Source organism: Tachypleus tridentatus, chromosome 5 (genome assembly GCF_004210375.1).
Source record: "Tachypleus tridentatus isolate NWPU-2018 chromosome 5, ASM421037v1, whole genome shotgun sequence".
NCBI lineage: Eukaryota > Metazoa > Arthropoda > Merostomata > Xiphosura > Limulidae > Tachypleus > Tachypleus tridentatus.
In genome coordinates this window covers 43,767,091-43,793,475 of record NC_134829.1, presented here as the reverse complement: position 1 = coordinate 43,793,475, position 26,385 = coordinate 43,767,091, and the positions used below count along the sequence as shown (strand labels likewise).

Sequence of the window (26,385 nt, the reverse complement as noted above, 5' to 3'; positions counted from 1 at the left end):
GGTGACAATTCGATGGAAGTTAATTATTTCTTCAAGTGACTGTCACAACATATGACATGGGTCTCCACACTATAAAATTATATCTTAACCATTTCTTCAAGTGATAGTTACATCTTGTAGGGTGACAATCCACAATATGATAGTAGAACTTATATTTTTCAAGTAACATTTATGAATGTTATTATACACTACTGGCAGGAGTAACTTGACACATGAGTAACAGAGTAACAGGTAATTTTTCCTGAATGGTACACCTTATCTTGAACTAAACCTCTGAAAATGTAATTCAGGTTCCTGTAAATAACATCAGAAAACAAAAATTAAACAACAAGCTGCCAGAGGGCCAAATATACCAACTGAAAATGTTACAACCAAATAATCTTAGTATATACGTTCTTAACAATATACTACCAACAACCAATCCCCATTCAGTATATACCTACTTCTATAAACGTGTTTATTGTTAATAACCATGAAAATGAAACAAAGAGTAAGATTTCAAAAAGATTATGACAGCAGGTGCCCTCTATTGGCACAACTGTATGTCTGCGGACTCCCACCGCTAGAAACTTTGTTTCGATACCTGCGGTGAAAGAGCACAGTTAGCTCATTGTGTAACATTGTGCTTAATTACAAATAAATAGAGTTACGTCATCATCATGGGATATAGTTTAATATATAACTTTATACTAATAAAAAACATCTTTCATGTGGCCTTGTGCTTGATTACAAACAAACAATGACCACAAAGTAAGTACAACTACTTTATTTGAAAACAAAGTACTCTTTGTTATCGTTAAGATTATATATATACTTATCTCTTTTAACAGATACAGTTTGGTTTAATCAATATGTTATCTTTATAAACGTACGTATTATTGTAGACTAGTGCTTTACAAAATTTAAATATTTATTAAAAGTAAATAAGAAATTTATCAACTTCCAAACCATCGTGGAAAAAAAATTGTTAAATTTTGTCAGTATAAATCCTGGCTTATCAACTACTTTACATTTACTCTGACTTATCAACTACTTTACATTTACTCTGACTTATCAACTACTTTACATTTACTCTGACTTATCAACTACTTTACATTTACTCTGACTTATCAACTACTTTACATTTACTCTGACTTATCAACTACTTTACATTTACTATGACTTAGCAACTACTTTACATTTACTATGACTTATCAACTACTTTACATTTACTATGACTTAGCAACTACTTTACATTTACTCTGACTTATCAACTACTTTACATTTACTATAACTTAGCAACTACTTTACATTACCTCTGCTTTATCAACTACTTCACTTTGCCTCTGACGTATCTACTACTTTACGTTGCCTCTGACTTATCAACTACTTTACGTTGCCTCTGACTTATCAACTACTTTACATTCCCTCTTACTTATCAACTACTTTACATTCCCTCTCACTTATCAACTACTTCACTTTGCCTCTGATTTATCAACTACTTTACATTTACTATGACTTATCAACTACTATACATTTACTCTGACTTATCAACTACTTTACATTTACTATGACTTATCAACTACTTTACATTTACTCTGACTTATCAACTACTTTACATTTACTATGACTTAGCAACTACTTTACATTTACTCTGACTTATCAACTACTTTACATTTACTATAACTTAGCAACTACTTTACATTACCTCTGCTTTATCAACTACTTCACTTTGCCTCTGACGTATCTACTACTTTACGTTGCCTCTGACTTATCAACTACTTTACGTTGCCTCTGACTTATCAACTACTTTACATTCCCTCTTACTTATCAACTACTTTACATTCCCTCTCACTTATCAACTACTTCACTTTGCCTCTGATTTATCAACTACTTTACATTTCCTCTAACTTCTGCACGAAGTATTTTTAGTAATCTTACAAAACTGGGTTATGGTAGTAAATATGAGTTACCGATAAAACACAAATGGATTTTGGCTGTTTTCTTGATCTTTTCTGTAAATATTCAAATCGATGTCATCAATATGGCACATGGAGCTGGCAAGTTGCCAAGTGTGAAATAGAAGTTAAGGTAAAGTAAAACTAAAAATCGAGATCTGCACGTGATGCAAAATCGGTCTTCATTGTGATCAAAACTCCAGTAAACAGTTCTGTCTTTGAAAACGTTTGAGATGCCTGATTCTCCTGTTTAATCTCACGTGCGAAGTTTAGTTCGTCGAATAAAAGCGAGATAATATATATTTTAAATGTTCTTATTTTGTGTAAGACTGGAAACAATCCATTAGTGTGTTTTTGTATGTAACTATAATAAGAAAACTATTATGTAAGGATAAGATAGATATTGATAAACCAAGATCTCAATCATCATGGTTTCTAATAGTTTTATGATAAGTATAACATATTATACAAAACAGAGGAATTACAGAATAATTCAAGAACCAAAACAAAAAACTGTAACTACTGTTATACTATAATACATATTTTTTATCTTAAATGTCTTTATTTTTCACAATATATTGTTTTTTTTTCACTCACTTTTCATGCTTAAGGATAAACTTTACTGTTCAAAGGAATATCTTTAAGAGTCGATCCCACAATAAGGATTAGCTTCATAAATCTAACTTTTACTAGCTTTAGGTATAAGTGAATAATGCGTGTCTGTGACTTCTGTTTACCTACAAAGGTTATGTACCATCGTCCCTAATTTTAAACTGCCAACCAAAGGGAAGGCAACCGGTCGGCATCATCAATCGCCAATTCTAGGATGACCGTTTACCAACGAGTAGTGGGGTTGCTGTCAGATTATAACAAGCCCACTGTTGAAAGGACGAACATCACCAACTTCGGGTTTCGATCCCGCATTTCTCAATTTATGAGTTTAGCGCCGTAACAATAAGGCAAACAAACTACTTAGAGTTTTCCAAAGCACTCAAGTGATATAAATAACTTATGAAAAAATATATGTAATATTTTATACTAAATTAATAAAAACGTAATCCATTACCTATATTTCCAGCAATGAATTTCGAAGTCAGTCTAATACATTCCTGCAATATGATAAAAGTACATAATATATATATTTATAATATCAGGTAACAAAACCTGTATTATGACCAGTTTCTCATCTGCCCAAAATATTACATGGCTGTAATTATGTGTTTCTCATAATCGACCCAGGAAGATACAGGAATGTAATAATGGGTTTTTTATAAGCAGTCCAGGATATTACAGTACGGTAATAATGGGTTTTTTATAAGCAGCCCAGAATATTACAGTACGGTAATAATGGTTTTTTATAAGCAGTCCAGGATATTACAGGACTGTAATGATGTGTTACCTGTCATTGGCCAATGATATTACATGATAATGTCCATATGAACAAGAAAATCAATAACAAATATATTATAGTTTGTTTAAATATACACACACATCTCTTATATTACAGTTTGTTTAAATACACACAGACATCCCATATTACAGATTGTTTAAATACACACAGACACATCTCTTGTATTACAGTTTGTTTAAATACACACAGGCACGTCTCATATATTACAGTTTAAATACACACAGACACATCTCTTGTATTACAGTCTGTTTAAACACACACACATCTCTTATATTACAGTTCGTTTAAATACACACAGACATCTCATATTACAGTTTGTTTAAATACGCACAGACATCTCATATTATAGATTCTTTAAATACAAACAGACACATCTCTTGTAATACAGTTTCTTTAAATACACACACATCTCTTATAATACAGTTCGTTTAAATACAAACAGACACATCTCTTGTATTACAGTTTGTTTAAACACACACACATCTCTTATATTACAGTTTGTTTAAATACACACAGACATCTCATATTACACTTTGTTTAAATACACACAGACATCTCATATTACAGTTTGTTTAAATACGCACAGACATCTCATATTACAGATTCTTTAAATACAAACAGACACATATCTTGTATTACAGTTTGTTTAAATACACACACACACATCTCTTATATTACAGTTTGTTTAAATACACACACATCTCTTATATTACAGGTTTTTAAATACACACAGACATCTCATATTACACTTTGTTTAAATACACACAGACACATCTCTTGTATTACAGTTTGTTTAAATACACACACATCTCTTATATTACAGTTTGTTTAAATATACACAGACCTCATATTACAGTTTGTTTAAATACACACAGACACATCTCTTGTATTACAGTTTGTTTAAATACACACAGACATCTCTTATATTACAGTTTGTTTAAATACACACAGACATCTCATATTACAGTTTGTTTAAATACACACAGACACATCTCTTATATTACACTTTGTTTAAATACACACAGACACATCTCATGTAATACAGTTTGTTTAAATACACACAGACACATCTCTTGTATTACAGTTTGTTTAAATACACACAGACACATCTCTTATATTACACTTTGTTTAAATACACACACATCTCTTATATTACAGTTCGTTTAAATACACACAGACACATCTCTTATATTACACTTTGTTTAAATACACACACATCTCTTATATTACAGTTCGTTTAAATACACACAGACATCTCATATTACAGTTTGTTTAAATACACACAGACACATCTCTTATATTACACTTTGTTTAAATACACACAGACACATCTCTTGTATTACAGTTTGTTTAAATACACACACATCTCTTATATTACAGTTCGTTTAAATACACACAGACATCTCATATTACAGATTGTTTAAATATAAACGGACACATCTCTTGTATTACAGTTTGTTTAAACACACACACATCTCTTATATTACAGTTCGTTTAAATACACAGAGACATCCCATATTACATTTTGTTTAAATACACACAGACATCTCATATTACATTTTGTTTAAATACACACAGACATCTCTTATATTACAGTTTGTTTAAATACACACAGACATCTCATATTACATTTTGTTTAAATACACACAGACATCTCTTATATTACAGTTTGTTTAAATACACACAGACACATCTCTTATATTACAGTTCGTTTAAATACACACAGACATCTCATATTACATTTTGTTTAAATACACACAGACATCTCTTATATTACAGTTTGTTTAAATACACACAGACATCTCATATTACATTTTGTTTAAATACACACAGACACATCTCTTGTATTACAGTTTGTTTAAATACACACAGACATCTCTTATATTACAGTTTGTTAAAATACACACAGACATCTCATATTACAGTTTGTTTAAATACAAACAGACACATCTCTTATATTACACTTTGTTTAAATACACACACATCTCTTATATTACAGTTCGTTTAAATACACACAGACATCTCATATTACAGATTGTTTAAATATAAACGGACACATCTCTTGTATTACACTTTGTTTAAATACACACAGACACATCTCTTGTATTACAGTTTGTTTAAACACACACACATCTCTTATATTACAGTTTGTTTAAATACACACAGACACATCTCTTGTATTACAGTTTGTTTAAATACACACAGACATCTCTTATATTACAGTTTGTTTAAATACACACAGACACATCTCTTGTATTACAGTTTGTTTAAATACACACAGACATCTCTTATATTACAGTTTGTTTAAATACACACAGACATCTCATATTACAGTTTGTTTAAATACACACACATCTCTTATATTACAGTTTGTTTAAATACACACAGACACATCTCTTGTATTACAGTTTGTTTAAATACACACAGACATATCTTATATTACAGTTTGTTTAAATACACACAGACATCTCATATTACAGTTTGTTTAAATACAAACAGACACATCTCTTATATTACACTTTGTTTAAATACACACAGACACATCTCTTGTAATACAGTTTGTTTAAATACACACACATCTCTTATATTACAGTTCGTTTAAATACACACACACATCTCTTATATTACAGTTCGTTTAAATACACACAGACATCTCATATTACACTTTGTTTAAATACACACAGACATCTCATATTACAGTTTGTTTAAACACACACACATCTCTTATATTACAATTCGTTTAAATACACACACATCTCTTATATTACAGGTTGTTTAAGTACACACAGACATCTAATATTACACTTTGTTTAAATACGCACAGACATCTTTTATATTACAGTTTGTTAAAATGCACACAGACACATCTCTTGTATTACAGTTTGTTTAAATACACACACACATCTCTTATATTACAGGTTGTTTAAATACACAGAGACATCTCATATTACATTTTGTTTAAATACACACAGACATCTCTTATATTACAGTTTGTATAAATACACACAGACACATCTCTTGTATTACAGTTTGTTTAAATACACACAGACATCTCTTATATTACACTTTGTTTAAATACACACTGACATCTCATATTACACTTTGTTTAAATACGCACAGACACATCTCTTATATTACAGTTCGTTAAATACACACAGACATCTCATATTACAGATTGTTTAAATATAAACGGACACATCTCTTATATTACAGTTCGTTTAAATACACACAGACATCTCATATTACACTTTGTTTAAATACACACAGACATCTCATATTACACTTTGTTTAAATACACACAGACATCTCATATTACACTTTGTTTAAATACGCACAGACACATCTCTTGCATTACAGTTTGTTTAAATACACACAGACACATCTCTTGTATTACACTTTGTTTAAATACACATCTCTTATATTGCAGTTCGTTTAAATACACACAGACATCTCATATTACAGTTTGTTTGAATACACACACATCTCTTATATTACACTTTGTTTAAATACACACAGCCACATCTCTTGTAATACAGTTTGTTTAAATACACACACATCTCTTATATTACAGTTCGTTTAAATACACACACACATCTCTTATATTACAGTTCGTTTAAATACACACAGACATCTCATATTACACTTTGTTTAAATACACACAGACATCTCATATTACAGTTTGTTTAAATACGCACACACATCTCATATTACAGATTCTTTAAATACAAACAGACACATCTCTTGTATTACAGTTTGTTTAAACACACACACATCTCTTATATTACAATTCGTTTAAATACACACACATCTCTTATATTACAGGTTGTTTAAGTACACACAGACATCTAATATTACACTTTGTTTAAATACGCACAGACATCTTTTATATTACAGTTTGTTAAAATGCACACAGACACATCTCTTGTATTACAGTTTGTTTAAATACACACACACATCTCCTATATTACAGGTTGTTTAAATACACACAGACACATCTCTTGTATTACAGTTTGTTTAAATACACACAGACATCTCTTATATTACAGTTTGTTTAAATACACACAGACATCTCATATTACAGATTGTTTAAATATAAACGGACACATCTCTTGTATTACAGTTTGTTTAAATACACACAGACATCTCTTATATTACAGTTTGTTTAAATACACACAGACACATCTCTTGTATTACAGTTTGTTTAAATACACATCTCTTATATTGCAGTTCGTTTAAATACACACAGACATCTCATATTACAGTTTGTTTGAATACACACACATCTCTTGTATTATAGTTTGTTTAAATACACACAGACATCTCATATCACACTTTGTTTAAATACACACAGACATCTCTTGTATTACAGTTTGTTTAAATACACACAGACACCTCATATTACAGTTTGTTTAAATACACACAGACACCTCATATTACAGTTTGTTTAAATACACACAGACATCTCATATTACAGTTTGTTTAAATACACACACATCTCTTGTATTATAGTTTGTTTAAATACACACAGACATCTCATATCACACTTTGTTTAAATACACACAGACATCTCTTGTATTACAGTTTGTTTAAATACACACAGACACCTCATATTACAGTTTGTTTAAATACACACAGACACCTCATATTACAGTTTGTTTAAATACACATAGACATCTCATATTACAGTTTGTTTAAATACACACAGACATCTCATATCACACTTTGTTTAAATACACACAGACATCTCTTGTATTACAGTTTGTTTAAATACACACAGACACCTCATATTACAGTTTGTTTAAATACACACAGACACCTCATATTACAGTTTGTTTAAATACACATAGACATCTCATATTACAGTTTGTTTAAATACACACAGACACCTCATATTACAGTTTGTTTAAATACACACAGACATCTCTTATATTACAGTTTGTTTAAATACACACAGACACATCTTTTGTATTACAGTTTGTTTAAATACACACAGACACATCTTTTATATTACAGTTTGTTTAAATACACACACACACATCTCTTATATTACAGTTTGTTCAAGTACACAGAGACACATCTCTTATATTACAGTTTGTTTAAGTACACACAGACACATCTCTTGTATTACAGTTTATTTAAATACACACAGACACATCTCTTGTATTACAGTTTGTTTAAGTACACACAGACACATCTCTTGTATTACAGTTTGTTTAAATACACACAGACACATCTCTTGTATTACAGTTTGTTTAAGTACACACAGACACATCTCTTTAGCGTTTCATTATGAAGTAGATTTCGAAATTATAGTTGAATATAATACCGGTATTTCTTACCTTTCTTTACCATTAAACCATCTTCCTCGGAATTACCGATGGAGTTCATCAGATTTTTAACTTGTTGTTTTCCCAACTAATTATCCACGACATTGTAAATGTTTTCATGACATTGTTTATTACAAGATTCGTGGTAATAAATGAGTTAAACATAAACTATCGTCAATGTTCCAATTAATCTCCCTAAACACTCTTGGATATTTTGTACAGAAAATGTCTGATTTCACATATTTTGGCGAGATTTCTACGGTGACTGTTATAACAAGAAAGGACATAAAATTATTCAATATGTGGACCCCACTGATAATAAACAAGTTGGTAACTTGAGGGCTAAAATCTTTATAAGATTCCGAAGGAAAACCGTTTCTTTAACATTGACTCAGCTGATCTAATAAGATCCAACTTTGCTCGAAACTGCTAATCTAACCTGGTCGTGGCAAAACTTTTCTTACGTATTGTAATCTTATACGAATTAGTTCCACAGTTTACTTAAACGAAAGGAACAGAAAACCTAAATGTTAAATTTAGCCACATAGCTCGTTTGCAACCAAAATAAAGTGTATGTGTGTGAATTAAAAATAAGCTAATTTGTTATTACTACTTTTAGGATTTCCTGACGAAATGGGTATTCTTAAAGAAAGGAAATATTTTACCCGTATTTATGTAAAATATTAATTTTGTTTTTTAGTACCTGAATACTCTGGGAGCTCTTATCTATCTCGTCCTTTCAAGATCGATCTTTCAATTATTAAAGCATCCAATTTAACATGATGCTTAACAACTTAGTCACTTTAGACTAAATCAAACATACCTTCTTTATAGAACATGAGATCTAGTAACATTACACTTTACAGTGTATACTCATAAAAGTGAACGTGTTCAAAGACGTGACGTTTCGCCCCCCCCCCTCCAGTGGCACAGCGGAACGTCTGAGGACTTACAATGGTAGAAACTGAGTTTTGATACACGTGGTGGGCAGAACACAGATCGCTCTGTGCATCGCTACAAACTAGTTACATGACATTTCATAATTCAGTATTTGTGTTCGAGTGTCATTTTTTTAGAACAGTTCATATTGAACATTGTTATGTCTAAGTGACGGCACAGAAATTGCTGGAGCAATCCTATCAGTACAAGTACAACTGCTTGCTCTTACTAGCGTCGTCCCCCGCCAGTGCAGCGGTATGTCTCCGGATTTACAACGCTAAAATCAGGGGTTCTATTCCTCTCGGTGGGCTGAGCAGATAGCCCTTTGTGGCATTGCTATACGAAAAACACAAACACACTTACTAGCGTCGAGACCCGGCATGGCCAGGTAGTTAAGACACTCGACTCGTAATCCGAAGATCGTGGGTTCGAATCTACGTCGCACCAAACATCCTCGCCCTTTCAACCGTGAGGCGTTATAATGTTACGATAAATCCAACTATTTCTTGGTATAAAAGAGTAGCCCAAGAGTTGGCAGTGGGTGGTGATGACTAGCTTCCTTCCCCCTAATTTTACACTGCTAAATTAGGGACGGCTAGCGCAGATAGCCTTCATGTAGCTTTGCCCGAAATTAAAAACAAACCAAACGTAACTTACTGGCATCAATCTAGTTGGATTTAAATAACAATGACCTGAAAAATAAGGATCGTTGGATGATCCTTCACTGCGTATTGGATGAAAATTTAATATCTTACATCAATGTATGTAAAGTAATCTTATTTATCGTCTGATTCATATAGACGTTATTCGTCATGATGTAATAGCATTTAAGTAGCTCATTAGTCCAAATATATCAAAGTTGTATATCTTTTGTCTAAATGTATTAACTCTGTGTAGCTTTAGTTCAAATATATTAAATTTAGTAAAAATGTTTAAGTCTGTTTATCTTTAATCCAAATATATCAAATCTTCCCCCAATAGCACAGTGGAATGTATCTGGATTTACAACGCTAAAATCGAGGTTTCGATACCCGTGGTGAGCAGAGCACAGTTACCCATTGTGTAGCTTTGTGCTTAACGACAAATAAACAATATTTCTGTATTTCTATAGTCCAAGTACATAAAATCTGAATATTTTTAGTCAAAATGTATTAAGTCTGTGTATCTTTAGTCCAAATGTATCAAATCTGTATTTCTTTCGTCAAAGTTTTGCAAATTCGTATATATTTAGTCCAGATCTATTATGTCTGTGTATCTTTACCCAGAATGTATCAACTTCGAACATATAACATTTTTATATCTTTAGTACAAATGTATTAAACTTGGATGTGTTGGTACAAGTGTTATAAATCTACATACCTTATCTGAACATATAGTATTTTTATATCTTTAGTACAAATGTATTAAACTTGGATGTGTTGATACAAATATTATAAATCTTTCCCTTATCCGAAAATATAACATTTTTATATCTTTAGTACAAATGTATTAAATTTGGATGTGTTGGTACAAGTGTTATAAATCTACATACCTTATCTGAACATATAGTATTTTTATATCTTTAGTACAAATGTATTAAGTTTGGATGTGTTGGTGCAAATATTATAAATCTATATACCTTATCCGAAATATATAACATTTTTATATCCTTAGTCCAAATGTATTAAATTTGATGTTTTATCTTAATACTTTAATTCAATATATATATAATCCAGATACGTTAAATCTCCATATCTTTAGGCTAGTTATATCAAATCTGTATATCTTTAGTCCGAAAGTACAAACTTTATACTTTTAATTTAAAAATACTACATATGTATATCTTTGAACTAAAGTAATCGTATTTACCGTTAATATTCATAGTGACATTTTACGTAGGAATGAATAAATCTTGAGACCTTAAAGACGGAAATGACAACAGTTTTGTAATTTAAATGGATGTAATGTTATGTTCGCTTCCTAGTCTTAAAGTCAAGAGGCAGCCTAAACTCAAACACTAACAACAGTTATTGTGATAATGTCACAAAATGTGTATTTTTAACAAATTAAAGACGCGAAGTGTTGTACACATTAAATACTTAATTTTAATAGCAAACAATTTTTCTTTTATTTCTTTTTTTCACACACAGTTATACAAGAGCAATCCACGCTAGCTGTTCCTCTTTTTGAACTCATAAAGCTAGATAGTTTTGGTTTGTTTGTAAGTTCACGCAAAGCTACACGTGGGCTATATGAGCTAGCCGTCCCTAGTTTAGCAGTGAAAGACTAGAGGGAAGGTAGCTAATCATCACAATCCACCGCCAGCTCTTGGGCTACTCTTTTACCAACGAATAGTGGGACTGACCGTTAATTATAAGGCCTTCACGGCTAAAAGAGCGAGCATGTTTGGTGGGGCGGAGACTCAATCACGAGTCGAGCGCTCCCTATTCACCTGGCCAGACCACAGGCTATAAAAAATACAGCTAATGAACAGCACCCTCCACCAACTCTTTGGCTACGCTCCTGTGACAAAATGAAGAATTTCACCATCACTCTTATATCATTCCTTCAATCTCAAATTGCTATGCACGATTTTGAAGTAACGAGACGCGAACATTGGACCTTCGGATTCATTGACGTCATACTCATTTCTATGATGAATAAAAGTTTCCTTAATGACATTGTCAAGGTTGTCGTCATGTATAACACAAGTAACTAAGCACGTTTACCGACAAAAATAATTATAGGTAAAACTTTCAATATATAATAAGTTACCCAAATTGTACAAAACATGTGGTGGGGCAGAGCACACATAGCCCATTATGTAGTTCTGTGCTAACTTCAAACAAACAAATTTGTAAAAGTTAAGATGATGGAAGTAAGACTTCTTATGATCTTACAAACCGGAAGTAATCCCTACCTAACTGGCAACGATAAACACATTTAACTACAAATACAACCATAATTAACAGTTAGTTTCTAAACTAACGATGATAAATGTACATATAGTAGTTTGCTGCAGGGAACCAGACAAGAACCTCGTGTTGTGTCAATCACAGACTCTGATCGTCTTACAAAAATCGATATTTACTATTTCTGTTCCTTCAGTTTTTGCTCCTAAATGTTGCCAGTGTTGGCGCTGCTCAGCTCTCTAAATATAGTTTCTTGTCTAATGATGTATATGCAACGTGCATTTCGGTTATATCCTATTTAGAAACAGCATTACAATAATTAAATTCTGTAAAATACAACCCAGATATACCCGTTACAACATAATTAACATCCCTTCAGATATACCCTAGCTGTTATATATATATATACATATAAATCTGTTAAGATATAGCTTCACGTCTCGTAAAATATACCTTATTCATAATATATATATAAGTTAAAATATAACTTTAAATTCTTGAAGATACATTCTCGCAGTCGTGTACAGACGTCGTACCTGTTAAGATGTCGCATTTTCGTATTTTCAGGAAGGTCATTTCCGCACGTTCATCCCATAATACAAAGCGTTCTTTCTTCTATTAGCTTGCAGACTTCCGTCGTTTTATTAACACTATATATATATGCTGCTCTAGATCTATAACTTTATGACTCTTTTGGAAGACATCCAGAGAACGATATTTCGAACCTTTAAGAACCCTGAGTTCTATTTTAAATTCATCTCGCTGTAAAGCAAATAATCTGTGAAAATAGAAACGTAAAACTACATCATTTATCTAATGCAATAACGTTTTGATTTCCTTCGTAAGCTTGTTTAGTTTTGTTATAGATCACGACTGTGTAACGAGTTAGTTAGTAAGAAAGATTAAGCTCTTTGTCGTTAACCAAATTATAGCGTTATTGTTGTGTAGTCAGAGTTAACTAAAACCACAACTAGCAGCTGTTTGTCTTTAACCAAATTATAGCGTTATTGTTGTGTAGTCAGAGTTAACTAATACCAAGACTAACAGCTGTTTGTCTTTAACCAAAATATAGCGTTATTGTTGTGTAGTCAGAGTTAACTAAAACCAAGACTAGCAGCTGTTTGTCGTTAACCAAATTATAGCGTTATTGTTGTGTAGTCAAAGTTAACTAATACCAAGACTAGCAGCTGTTTGTCTTTAACCAAATTTTAGCATTATTGTTGTGTAGTCAGAGTTAACTAAAACCAAGACTAGCAGCTGTTTGTCTTTAACCAAAATATAGCGTTATTGTTGTGTAGTCAGAGTTAACTAAAACCAAGACCAGCAGCTGTTTGTCTTTAACCAAATTATAGCGTTATTGTTGTGTAGTCAGAGTTAACTAATACCAAGACTAACAGCTGTTTGTCTTTAACCAAATTTTAGCATTATTGTTGTGTAGTCAGAGTTAACTAAAACCAAGACTAGCAGCTGTTTGTCGTTAACCAAATTATAGCGTTATTGTTGTGTAGTCAGAGTTAACTAATACCAAGACTAGCAGCTGTTTGTCTTTAACCAAAATATAGCGTTATTGTTGTGTAGTCAGAGTTAACTAAAACCAAGACTAGCAGCTGTTTGTCTTTAACCAAAATATAGCGTTATTGTTGTGTAGTCAGAGTTAACTAAAACCAAGACCAGCAGCTGTTTGTCTTTAACCAAATTATAGCGTTATTGTTGTGTAGTCAGAGTTAACTAATACCAAGACTAGCAGCTGTTTGTCTTTAACCAAATTTTAGCATTATTGTTGTGTAGTCAGAGTTAACTAAAACCAAGACTAGCAGCTCTTTGTCGTTAACCAAATTATAGCGTTATTGTTGTGTAGTCAGAGTTAACTAATACCAAGACTAGCAGCTGTTTGTCTTTAACCAAAATATAGCGTTATTGTTGTGTAGTCAGAGTTAACTAAAACCAAGACTAGCAGCTGTTTGTCTTTAACCAAATTATAGCGTTATTGTTGTGTAGTCAGAGTTAACTAAAACCAAAACTAGCAGCTGTTTGTCTTTAACCAAATTATAGCGTTATTGTTGTGCAGTCAGAGCTAACTAAAACCAAGACTAGCAGCTGTTTGTTTTAACCAAGTTATAGCGTTATTGTTATGTGGTCAGAGTTGACTAAAACCAAAACTAGCAGCTGTTTGTCTTTAACCAAATTATAGCGTTATTGTTGTGTAGTCAGAGTTGACTAAAATCAAAACTAGCAGCTGTTTGTCTTTAACCAAGTTATAGCGTTATTGTTATGTGGTCAGAGTTGACTAAAATCAAAACTAGCAGGTGTTTGTGTTTATCCAAATTATAGCGTTATTGTTGTGTAGTCAGAGTTGACTAAAATCAAAACTAGCAGCTGTATGTGTTTATACAAATTATAGCGTTATTGTTGTGTAGTCAGAGTTGACTAAAATCATAACTAGCAGCTGTTTGTCTTTAACCAAGTTATAGCGTTATTGTTGTGTAGTCAGAGTTGACTAAAATCAAAACTAGCACCTGTTTGTCTTTAACCAAATTATAGCATTATTGTTGTGTAGTCAGAGTTGACTAAAATCAAGACTAGCAGCTATTTGTGTTTAACCAAGTTATAGCGTTATTGTTGTGTAGTCAGAGTTGACTAAAATCAAAACTAGCAGGTGTTTGTCTTTAACCAAGTTATAGCGTTATTGTTGTGTAGTCAGAGTTGACTAAAACCAAGACTAGCAGCTGTTTGTCTTTAACCAAATTATAGCATTATTGTTGTGTAGTCAGAGTTGACTAAAACCAAGACTAGCAGCTGTATGTGTTTATACAAATTATAGCGTTATTGTTGTGTAGTCAGAGTTGACTAAAATCAAAACTAGCAGGTGTTTGTCTTTAACCAAGTTATAGCGTTATTGTTGTGTAGTCAGAGTTGACTAAAACCAAGACTAGCAGCTGTTTGTCTTTAACCAAATTATAGCATTATTGTTGTGTAGTCAGAGTTGACTAAAATCAAGACTAGCAGCTTTTTGTGTTTAACCAAGTTATAGCGTTATTGTTATGTGGTTAGAGTTAACTAAAATCAAAACTAGCAGGTGTTTGTGTTTATCCAAATTATAGCGTTATTGTTGTGTAGTCAGAGTTGACTAAAATCATAACTATCAGCTGTTTGTCTTTAACCAAGTTATAGCGTTATTGTTGTGTAGTCAGAGTTAACTAAAACCAAGACTAGCTGTTTGTCTTTAACCAAATTATAGCGTTATTGTTGTGTAGTCAGAGTTGACTAAAACCAAGACTAGCAGCTGTTTGTCTTTAACCAAGTTATAGCGTTATTGTTATGTGGTTAGAGTTAACTAAAACCAAAACTAGCAGCTGTTTGTGTTTATCCAAATTATAGCGTTATTGTTGTGTAGTCAGAGTTGACTAAAATCATAACTAGCAGCTGTTTGTCTTTAACCAAGTTATAGCGTTATTGTTGTGTAGTCAGAGTTGACTAAAATCAAAACTAGCAGCTGTTTGTCTTTAACCAAATTATAGCGTTATTGTTGTGTAGTCAGAGTTGATTAAAATCAAGACTAGCAGCTATTTGTGTTTAACCAAATTATGGCATTATTGTTGTGTAGTCAGAGTTGACTAAAACCAAGACTAGCAGCTGTTTGTCTTTAACCAAATTATAGCGTTATTGTTGTGTAGTCAGAGTTGACTAAAACCAAGACTAGCAGCTATTTGTGTTTAACCAAGTTATAGCGTTATTGTTGTGTAGTCAGAGTGGACTAAAATCATAACTAGCAAGCGTTTGTCTTTAACCAAGTTATAGCGTTATTGTTGTGTAGTCAGAGTTGACTAAAATCAAAACTAGCAGCTGTTTGTCTTTAACCAAATTATAGCGTTATTGTTGTGTAGTCAGAGTTGACTAAAATCAAAACCAGCAGGTGTTTGTCTTTAACCAAGTTATAGCGTTATTGTTGTGTAGTCAGAGTTGACTAAAACCAAGACTAGCAGCTGTTTGTCTTTAACCAAATTATGGCATTATTGTTGTGTAGTCAGAGTTGACTAAAACCAAGACTAGCAGCTGTTTGTCTTTAACCAAGTTATAGCGTTATTGTTATGTGGTTAGAGTTAACTAAAACCAAAACTAGCAGCTGTTTGTGTTTATCCAAATTATAGCGTTATTGTTGTGTAGTCAGAGTTGACTAAAATCATAACTAGCAGCTGTTTGTCTTTAACCAAGTTATAGCGTTATTGTTGTGTAGTCAGAGTTGACTAAAATCAAAACTAGCAGCTGTTTGTCTTTAACCAAATTATAGCGTTATTGTTGTGTAGTCAGAGTTGACTAAAATCAAAACTAGCAGGTGTTTGTCTTTAACCAAGTTATAGCGTTATTGTTGTGTAGTCAGAGTTGACTAAAACCAAGACTAGCAGCTGTTTGTCTTTAACCAAATTATGGCATTATTGTTGTGTAGTCAGAGTTGACTAAAACCAAGACTAGCAGCTGTTTGTCTTTAACCAAATTATAGCGTTATTGTTGTGTAGTCAGAGTTGACTAAAACCAAGACTAGCAGCTATTTGTGTTTAACCAAGTTATAGCGTTATTGTTGTGTAGTCAGAGTTGACTAAAATCATAACTAGCAGCTGTTTGTCTTTAACCAAGTTATAGCGTTATTGTTGTGTAGTCAGAGTTGACTAAAATCAAAACTAGCAGCTGTTTGTCTTTAACCAAATTATAGCGTTATTGTTGTGTAGTCAGAGTTGACTAAAATCAAAACTAGCAGGTGTTTGTCTTTAACCAAGTTATAGCGTTATTGTTGTGTAGTCAGAGTTGACTAAAACCAAGACTAGCAGCTGTTTGTCTTTAACCAAATTATGGCATTATTGTTGTGTAGTCAGAGTTGACTAAAACCAAGACTAGCAGCTGTTTGTCTTTAACCAAATTATAGCGTTATTGTTGTGTAGTCAGAGTTGACTAAAACCAAGACTAGCAGCTATTTGTGTTTAACCAAGTTATAGCGTTATTGTTGTGTAGTTAGAGTTAACTAAAATCAAAACTAGCAGGTGTTTGTCTTTAACCAAGTTATAGCGTTATTGTTGTGTAGTCAGAGTTGACTAAAACCAAGACTAGCAGCTGTTTGTCTTTAACCAAATTATAGCGTTATTGTTGTGTAGTCAGAGTTGACTAAAACCAAGACAAGCAGCTATTTGTGTTTAACCAAGTTATAGCGTTATTGTTTTTCCATTCATTGTTAATTAAAATCAAAGAGTATTAGCTGTTTAGTTTATAATAACTTACAGTGTTACTGTTATATACTCATGATGAACTCAATCCATACCGATCAGTAGATAAATAAAACTAGTTTCTTGCTAATTTTCATGGTATGCTACGAAAATGAAAAGAGAATCCAGTCTACATGACTTGAAGGAAAATAGAACTAAACCTCAGCAGTGTATTGTTGTTGTTTATTTGTGCGTGAGAATTCGAACAGTACAATTTAATACTAGAACATTTGTACAACCGTGGCAAGTGTATACTGTAAGTTCTACCTGCTACATTTTGTGGTTTCATGTTGCTGATAATGAATGTTGCAGACAAAACGTTCTGTAACATAGTTCAAGAAAAACTGAGAGACATGCGAGACATTCCCTATTGCTTAGCACCATTTCCGTATATAGAAAATTTTGTAATCCACGTTTACGCACCTGTTGACCTGGCATGACCAGATGGTTAAAGTACTCGACTCGCAATTTGAGGGTCACGGGTTCGAATTCCCTTCACACCACACATGCTCGCCATTTCAATCGTGAGGGCGTTATAAATGTGACGGTCAATCCCACTATTCGATGGTAAAACAGTAGCCCAAGAGTTGGCGGTTGGTGCTGATGACTAGCTGCCTTCCCTCTAGTCTTACACTGCAAAATTAACGACAACTAGCGCAGATAGCCCTCGCGTAGCTCTGCGCGAAATTCAAACCAAACAAAAGCACCCATTATTGGTTTAATGTACTAATATAGTTTTAAATGCCTGGTTCGTGTAAGTATGAGCAAACTTTTTTACGAAGAATATTCACTAAACAGGAAATTTAGCAGCCACGGTGTACGTTCAGTGGTTGTATTTGTAAAAAGGGAAAAAAGACGAACGAACACATACAGACAAGATTTAAAATATTTAGATACGCTCAAGAGAATCTGGAAAGAAAGAAAAAAAAAGTGTTATACTTGCAAACATCTAACTGCGCTTGCGCGAGAAATGCAATATCGACTTCTGCTAAACCCCATATTAGTTGTATACCTACCAGCAGAAAGCACGCTAGTTGTGAATGCAAAATCACATCTATGTTACAATTACAGTAAACCAGAAACTTCTCTTTAAAATATTATCTTAAAGAAGATATTCGGTGAGAACACTGTATTTTATAACTGAGACCATATTACTTACTCAGCGACGTCGACATACACCAAGAAATAAATTACTTAATATTCGTAGTGAGATGAGAATGTCTTATATTAGATAATATACATATGTGTTCGTGTATATAAAGCGCCATCTAGTTTCTTTTATTATTCTACTCAAAGCACATCATAGAGATTTCAAGCTTTTTTTCCCAAGAGGCTAAGCTTTTCCTCTGTTTGATTTCTTTCACTGTTATGGAAACCGATATTTTGAACAACAGCAGAGCGTAGAAGATGGTAATCTGATAAAGTCGTGTCAATACGTCTTTCTGAAGAGAGCAAAATAAAGATCCCGTATTGATCAAAGCAAACTTAGTAAACAAGTTGTATGCAACAAACTAGCCATTCTTAGGTACACAATAGTTTTATTAACTCATTGTCTGTTGGGTTTTTTGTTTGTTTGTTTGTTTCTGAATTTCGCGCAAAGCTACATGAGGGCTATCTGCGCTAGCTGTCCCTAATTTAGCAGTTTAAGACTAGAGGGAAGGCAACTAGTCATCACCACCCACCGCTAACTCTTGGGCTACTCTTTTATACCAACGAATAGTGGGATTGACCGAAACATAATAACGCCCCCACGGCTGAAAAGACGAGCATGTTTGGTGTGATGGGGATTCGAACCCGCGACCATCGGATTACGAGTCGAGTACCTTAAAAACCTGGCCATCCCAGGCCTACTGGTACTTTTCTAGCTTTCTACGTTCGTGCAAAGGAACGTAAAGAGTCAATTTCTACGGCGCGAAGCCAAATTTTCGAAAAGTATAAAAAAAAACAAATCACTGATTATGTTTAACACTTACATTTCGACAAATGCTTTGAAACTTAGCGCTTATCTAAGTTCAAATAGATTGTAAAATTGAACGGTTCTAATAATATTTCTTTTGGTCTTGTTGAATTTATAATTATCGTAGAACAAAGCTATTTAATAGGTTTTACGCAGAATACCCATCGTAGGAATCTAACACCGAATTTTAGCACTATAAGCCCTCAAGCTTACCGCTGAACCACCAAGTGGGACGTATCTTGTTGAACGAGATAAAATTACTCTTTTATTATTAGGCCCGGCATGGGCCTAATCCCACTATTCGTTGGTAAAAAGAGTAGCTCAAGAGTTAGCGGTGGGTGGTGATGACTACCTGCCTTCCTTCTAATCTTACACTGCTAAATTAGGGACGGCTAGCGCAGATAGCCCTCGAGTAGCTCTGCGCGAAATTCATAAAACATCTTTTATTATTATTATAACTAATATAAAACTATTTTCTAACGTTTAAGTTCCCCGCTGGTACAGCGATAAGTCTACGTTTACAACGTTAAAAACAGGGATTCGATTCCCCTCGGTGGACTGAACAGATAGCCCGATGTGGCTTTGCTATAAGAAAATACGCACATTCTAACGTTTCATGTTACAGTTGACTCCATTGGTCTGTTGGCAGAAGACGTATTTGCGTTAAAAAGAAAAGCTAACGAATCACCGTCACATATACGTATATTACTGGTTCCACAACTTGCAAACAAAATCCAGAAGAGAAGTAGCAACACAAAATATTTGTTTGTGAGTTCGGACGTTTTGAACTTCTAACATAAACTATCCTTGGATACAGATATGTTGTTTTGTAACGTCAAAGTATATTTATGTGTTAAGGCCTACATATCAGTAATGAAAGTTGATTAGGTGTATTTTCGACGTAAGAACAAGTAGTGTTTGAATATAAGAAATCAGAACGTTTTTATTCTCTTCCAGATATGGTGACATGGTACCCGCCACCATTATGGGAAAGGTTGTAGGCGGTGTGTGCTCACTTAGTGGCGTGCTTGTGATCGCACTTCCGGTTCCGGTTATTGTGTCGAACTTTTCACGTATTTACCACCAAAGTCAGCGAGCGGATAAACGTAAAGCGCAGAAGGCAAGTAAACACTTGATATCTTTGTGAGTTTTGGTTTCAACATTATTTGTTACTTTACATCTAGAAACTTCGGACAGTTTTCGAGTAAAACGAAGACTGCGCGTGCTTCTTAAAAGCCTTCCTTCTTGAGAGTGACATGAGAATACACTGAAACTGTAATACAGTGTTACTTTAGAAGTGACATGGGAATACGCTGAAGCTGTAATACAGTGTTACTTTAGAAGTGACATGGCAATACGCTGAAGCTGTAATACAGTGTTACTTTAGAAGTGACATGGGAATACACTGAAACTGTAATACAGTGTTACTTTAGAAGTGACATGGCAATACGTTAAAACTGTAATACAGTGCTACTTTAGAAGAAACATGGCAATACGCTGAAGCTGTAATACAGTGCTACTTTCGAAGTGACATGAGAATACGCTGGAACTGTAATACAGTGCTACTTTAGAAGTGACATGGGTATAAGCTGAAACTGTAATACAGTGTTACTTTAGGAGTGATATGGGTATACGCTGAAACTGTAATACAGTGCTACTTTAGAAGTGACATGGCAATACGCTGAAGCTGTAATATAGTGCTACTTTAATGGTGACATGGCAATACGCTGAAGCTGTAATACAGTGCTACTTTAGAAGTGACATGGCAATACGCTGAAGCTGTAATATAGTGCTACTTTAATGGTGACATGGCAATACGCTGAAGCTGTAATACAGTGCTACTTTAGAAGAAATATTGCAATACGTTGAAACTGTAATACAGTGTTACTTTAGAAGTGACATGGGAATACGTTGAAATTGTAATACAGTGTTACTTTAGGAGTGATATGGTATACGCTGAAACCGTAATACAGTGCTACTTTAGAAGTGATATGGCATACGCTGAAACTGTAATACAGTGTTACTTTAGGAGTGATATGGGCATACGCTGAAACCGTAATACAGTGCTACTTTAGAAGTGACATGGCAATACGCTGAAGCTGTAATATAGTGCTACTTTAATGGTGACATGGCAATACGCTGAAGCTGTAATACAGTGCTACTTTAGAAGAAACATTGCAATACGTTGAAACTGTAATACAGTGTTACTTTAGAAGTGACATGGGAATACGTTGAAATTGTAATACAGTGTTACTTTAGGAGTGATATGGGTATACGCTGAAACTGTAATACAGTGCTACTTTAGAAGTGATATGGGTATACGCTGAAACTGTAATACAGTGCTACTTTAGAAGTGACATGGCAATACGCTGAAGCTGTAATATAGTGCTACTTTAATGGTGACATGGCAATACGCTGAAGCTGTAATACAGTGCTACTTTAGAAGTGACATGGCAATACGCTGAAGCTGTAATACAGTGCTACTTTAATGGTGATTATGGCAATACGCTGAAGCTGTAATACAGTGCTACTTTAGAAGAAACATTGCAATACGTTGAAATTGTAATACAGTGTTACTTTAGAAGTGACATGGGAATACGCTGAAACTGTAATACAGTGTTACTTTAGGAGTGATATGGGTATACGCTGAAACTGTAATACAGTGCTACTTTAGAAGTGATATGGGTATACGCTGAAACTGTAATACAGTGTTACTTTAGGAGTGATATGGGTATACGCTGAAACTCTAATACAGTGTTACTTTAGGAGTGATATGGGTATACGCTGAAACTGTAATACAGTGCTACTTTAGAAGTGACATGGCAATACGCTGAAGCTGTAATATAGTGCTACTTTAATGGTGACATGGCAATACGCTGAAGCTGTAATACAGTGCTACTTTAGAAGAAACATTGCAATACGTTGAAACTGTAATACAGTGTTACTTTAGAAGTGACATGGGAATACGTTGAAATTGTAATACAGTGTTACTTTAGGAGTGATATGGGTATACGCTGAAACTGTAATACAGTGCTACTTTAGAAGTGATATGGGTATACGCTGAAACTGTAATACAGTGTTACTTTAGGAGTGATATGGGTATACGCTGAAACTGTAATACAGTGTTACTTTAGGAGTGATATGGGTATACGCTGAAACTGTAATACAGTGTTACTTTAGAAGTGACATGGGTATACGCTGAAACTGTAATACAGTGTTACTTTATGAGTGATATGGGTATACGCTGAAACTGTAATACAGTGCTACTTTAGAAGTGATATGGGTATACGCTGAAACTGTAATACAGTGCTACTTTAGAAGTGACATGGCAATACGCTGAAACTGTAATACAGTGCTACTTTAGAAGTGATATGGGTATACGCTGAAACTGTAATACAGTGTTACTTTAGGAGTGATATGGGTATACGCTGAAACTGTAATACAGTGTTACTTTAGAAGTGACATGGGTATACGCTGAAACTGTAATACAGTGTTACTTTAGAAGTGACATGGGTATACGCTGAAACTGTAATACAGTGTGCTATTTTTGTAATGTAACCTGACTCACTTACAGGTGTTTAAGGTACTCAACAATGTTTCCGTAATCTTTTTCATTTTTTAAGAATTTCAAAACAAAATATTTTACAAGTTCGTTGAGCTAATACTGGCAGTTTGAAGTGGATAATTACTGTTGTAAGATATGAAATTTACAATATGACTTTGCTTATTGGTCAATAGGTTGATTTGTGAGTGTACACCTGCGAGGACTTGAAGAAAGTCAAATAAGTTGACCTCAGCTGCAATAAATCGATGTAGTTTAAGTAATAACAGGATAATATAATATAACCTATTGTAATATTGTATAACCTATTGGCAATTTAACCAAGTCTAGATATTGTTGTAATGATTTTCTCATGACATTCAAAATATAATGTCACTGTTCGAATGAGAGGAATGTTTAACATGAATGGTCCTGATGAAGAAGTCACAACTTAAACGATAGGATTGTTTAACATGAATGGTCCAGATGAAGAAATTACGGTTTAAATAACAATCATGTTTTACGAGAATGGTCCGAGTGAAGAAATCACAATTTAAACAATAGGAATGTTTAACATAAATGGTCCTGATGAAGAAGTTACAATTTAAATGTAAGAGATATTTTACAAGATAATCTTTAGGACGAATTCACAGTTCCAAGGACAGGAATGTTTTATCAGAGTATCCTTCTGTTAAACAGAATAAACAGCATCTTTGGCTAACACTATATGTGAAAACGGCTGGTATGGGTAGAAAAAACACTATGTAGAGAAGCGAACACGTTTCGAACTTCTTCGGTCATCGTCAGGTTCACAAAGAAAGAAAGGGTTACTGACCGATAGCTGACCACATGTTTGAAGGCGGTTGTGTAATTGAATGTACGAATGTAGAGGGCGTGCTTAGGTGTTTGATATATTTATTAATATAAGTATAAAGGTGTTCCTTTGTATGGTTTATTTTGGGCTTGAGTTGTTGTTGTTTTAAATTAAGCACAAAGCTACACAATGGGCTATCTGTGCTCTGCCCACCACAGGTATCGAAACCCGGTTTTTAGCGTTGTAAGTCCGCAGACATACCGCTGAACCACTGGGAGGTTGTTGTATAAGTAAGGCCTCTTTAATTTTGAGTTTGTTTATGTTTGTTTCTTTATTTAGTGTTTGGGTGTTTTCTGTGGTTATGTTGTGTTTATTTCATTTGCAGTCTTCGAAAACGTGTGAAGGTGACTTTTTGTGTTCTTTTAATCTGGTTTCCATTTTTCTACTCGTTTCTCCAATATAGAAGTCGTGGAAGTTATCACATTGTATTCTATAAATAATGTTGGTGTGGTGTTTGTCAGTCTAGTTTTTACATAGTATAGACCTTAGTTTTGTGCCTGGTTTTTGAATAAATTTGGTATTAACTGAAATTTCATATTTTGTTACTAGTCTTTGCCAAATGTTGGTTATTTTTCTGCTGATGTCGGGAATATATGGTATGCAGTAGTATATGGTTTCGTGATTTTTTAAATCGTGGGATATATTTACTTTAGTTGGTTGATTTTGCTTTCTGTCTAGGTGTGTGCGTATAATGTTTTCTATGGTTTGTGGAGGAAACTTATTGATGTTGAGGAAGTATTGTTTTATTTTGTCTAATTCATCGTTAATTTTATCTGGTGAGCATAGTTTTATGGCTGTGTTTATTTGGTGTCTTAGTATGTTAAGTTTTTGTTTTGTTTCATGTGCTGAGTCCCAAGGAATGTATAGTCCAGTATGGGTGATTTTTCGGTGGATTCCTGTTTTAAATTATGTGTCGATTCTTGTAATGTTGAGGTTTTTACATATAATTTTTTTTCTACAAGTGGGTTTTCTCGTCATCACGGATTATTATTTCATCTTTGGCCAACTGTTAGCACAAGATGTTATGAACGAGAACCAGCGATACAGCACAGAGCTAAACTAGGACCAGTAACACATCAACACACGTGAAGCTCGAGCTGGTAATAATGCTGCTGATTTTTCAAACACCAAGGGTTAATCGTTGGGATGAGGCAAGAATACATAAGGATGTTTTCTTGACTATTACACAGTCAAGAAACTTTGGCATTTCAGACACAGAAAACACTCCCATATAACGCAGATGAATCGTTTCCAACAGACCAGTAAAAATTCGATAAAATGTCTCATTGCTTCATAGCATGCATAAAAATAACCTTAAACTGCCAACTGTGGAGGTATAACGCATATTTTGTTTTATCAGTAGACTTTCTTTACACCTTGCATATATATATAGATAGAGAAATTTGTACTAAACAAACGCATCATTATATTACGACACTCGACTCGTAATCCGAGGTTCGCGGGTCCGAATCCCGGTCGCACCAAACATACTCGCCCTTTCAACCGTGGGGGCGTTATAACGTGATGACCAATCCCACTATTCGTTGATAATAAAGTAGCCCAAGAGTTGGCGGTATATGATGGTGACTAACTGCCTTCCCTCTAGTCTTACACTGCTAAATTAGGGACGGCTGGCGCAGATAGCCCTCATCTAGCTTTGCGCGAAATTCAAACCAAACCATTATATTAACATGAAAATGTGTTTTCTGGAATGAAAACAGTTACTTGATTTTTCAGTATATCATCTTCTGATCGTGGATATTGTCCTAAAGAAATGATGACGACCTCGGTGGGCAGTATCTCTATAATTAAAAGGCACATCTGATATTTTATTAATCCAATCTTTATATCTTATATCAATGTCTAACGAACATAAATCTTATAGATGCAAGTAATGTAGGGCAATGAAACACTTTTAGAAGTCGGTGGAAACTTGGTTTGTTTTTTTTTGCGATTCGACTGTCAAGTCTTAAAACAAAATATTAACATAAAAATTAATCAATATGCTAATATCGCACTCAAGTGTTCCGAAACAAACAAAACAGAGCTCTAACAGAGACCATTGTTTATTTTTAGAATAATGGTTTGTTTGTTTTTGAATTTCACGCAAAGCTACACGAGGGCTATCTGAGCTCGTCCGTCCCTAATTTAGTAGTGTGAGACTAAAGGGAAGACAGCTAGTCATCACCATCCACCCCTACTTCTGGGCTACTCCTTTACCAACGAATAGTGGGATTGACCGTCACATTATAACGC

The 26,385-nt window shown here is 33.7% G+C and overlaps 1 protein-coding gene across 2 annotated transcripts in view; it reads left to right on the top strand.

The window, feature by feature from the left end:
* The window catches only part of LOC143251046 (potassium voltage-gated channel protein Shal-like), a 456,480-nt gene that overhangs the window by 411,124 nt on the left and 18,971 nt on the right, over window positions 1–26,385 (top strand). For both annotated transcript variants that reach the window (XM_076502370.1, XM_076502369.1), the window contains exon 2: window positions 20,672–20,834. In XM_076502370.1, the coding sequence (XP_076358485.1) occupies window positions 20,672–20,834 (163 nt within the window). The remainder of the gene's footprint in view (window positions 1–20,671; window positions 20,835–26,385) is intronic.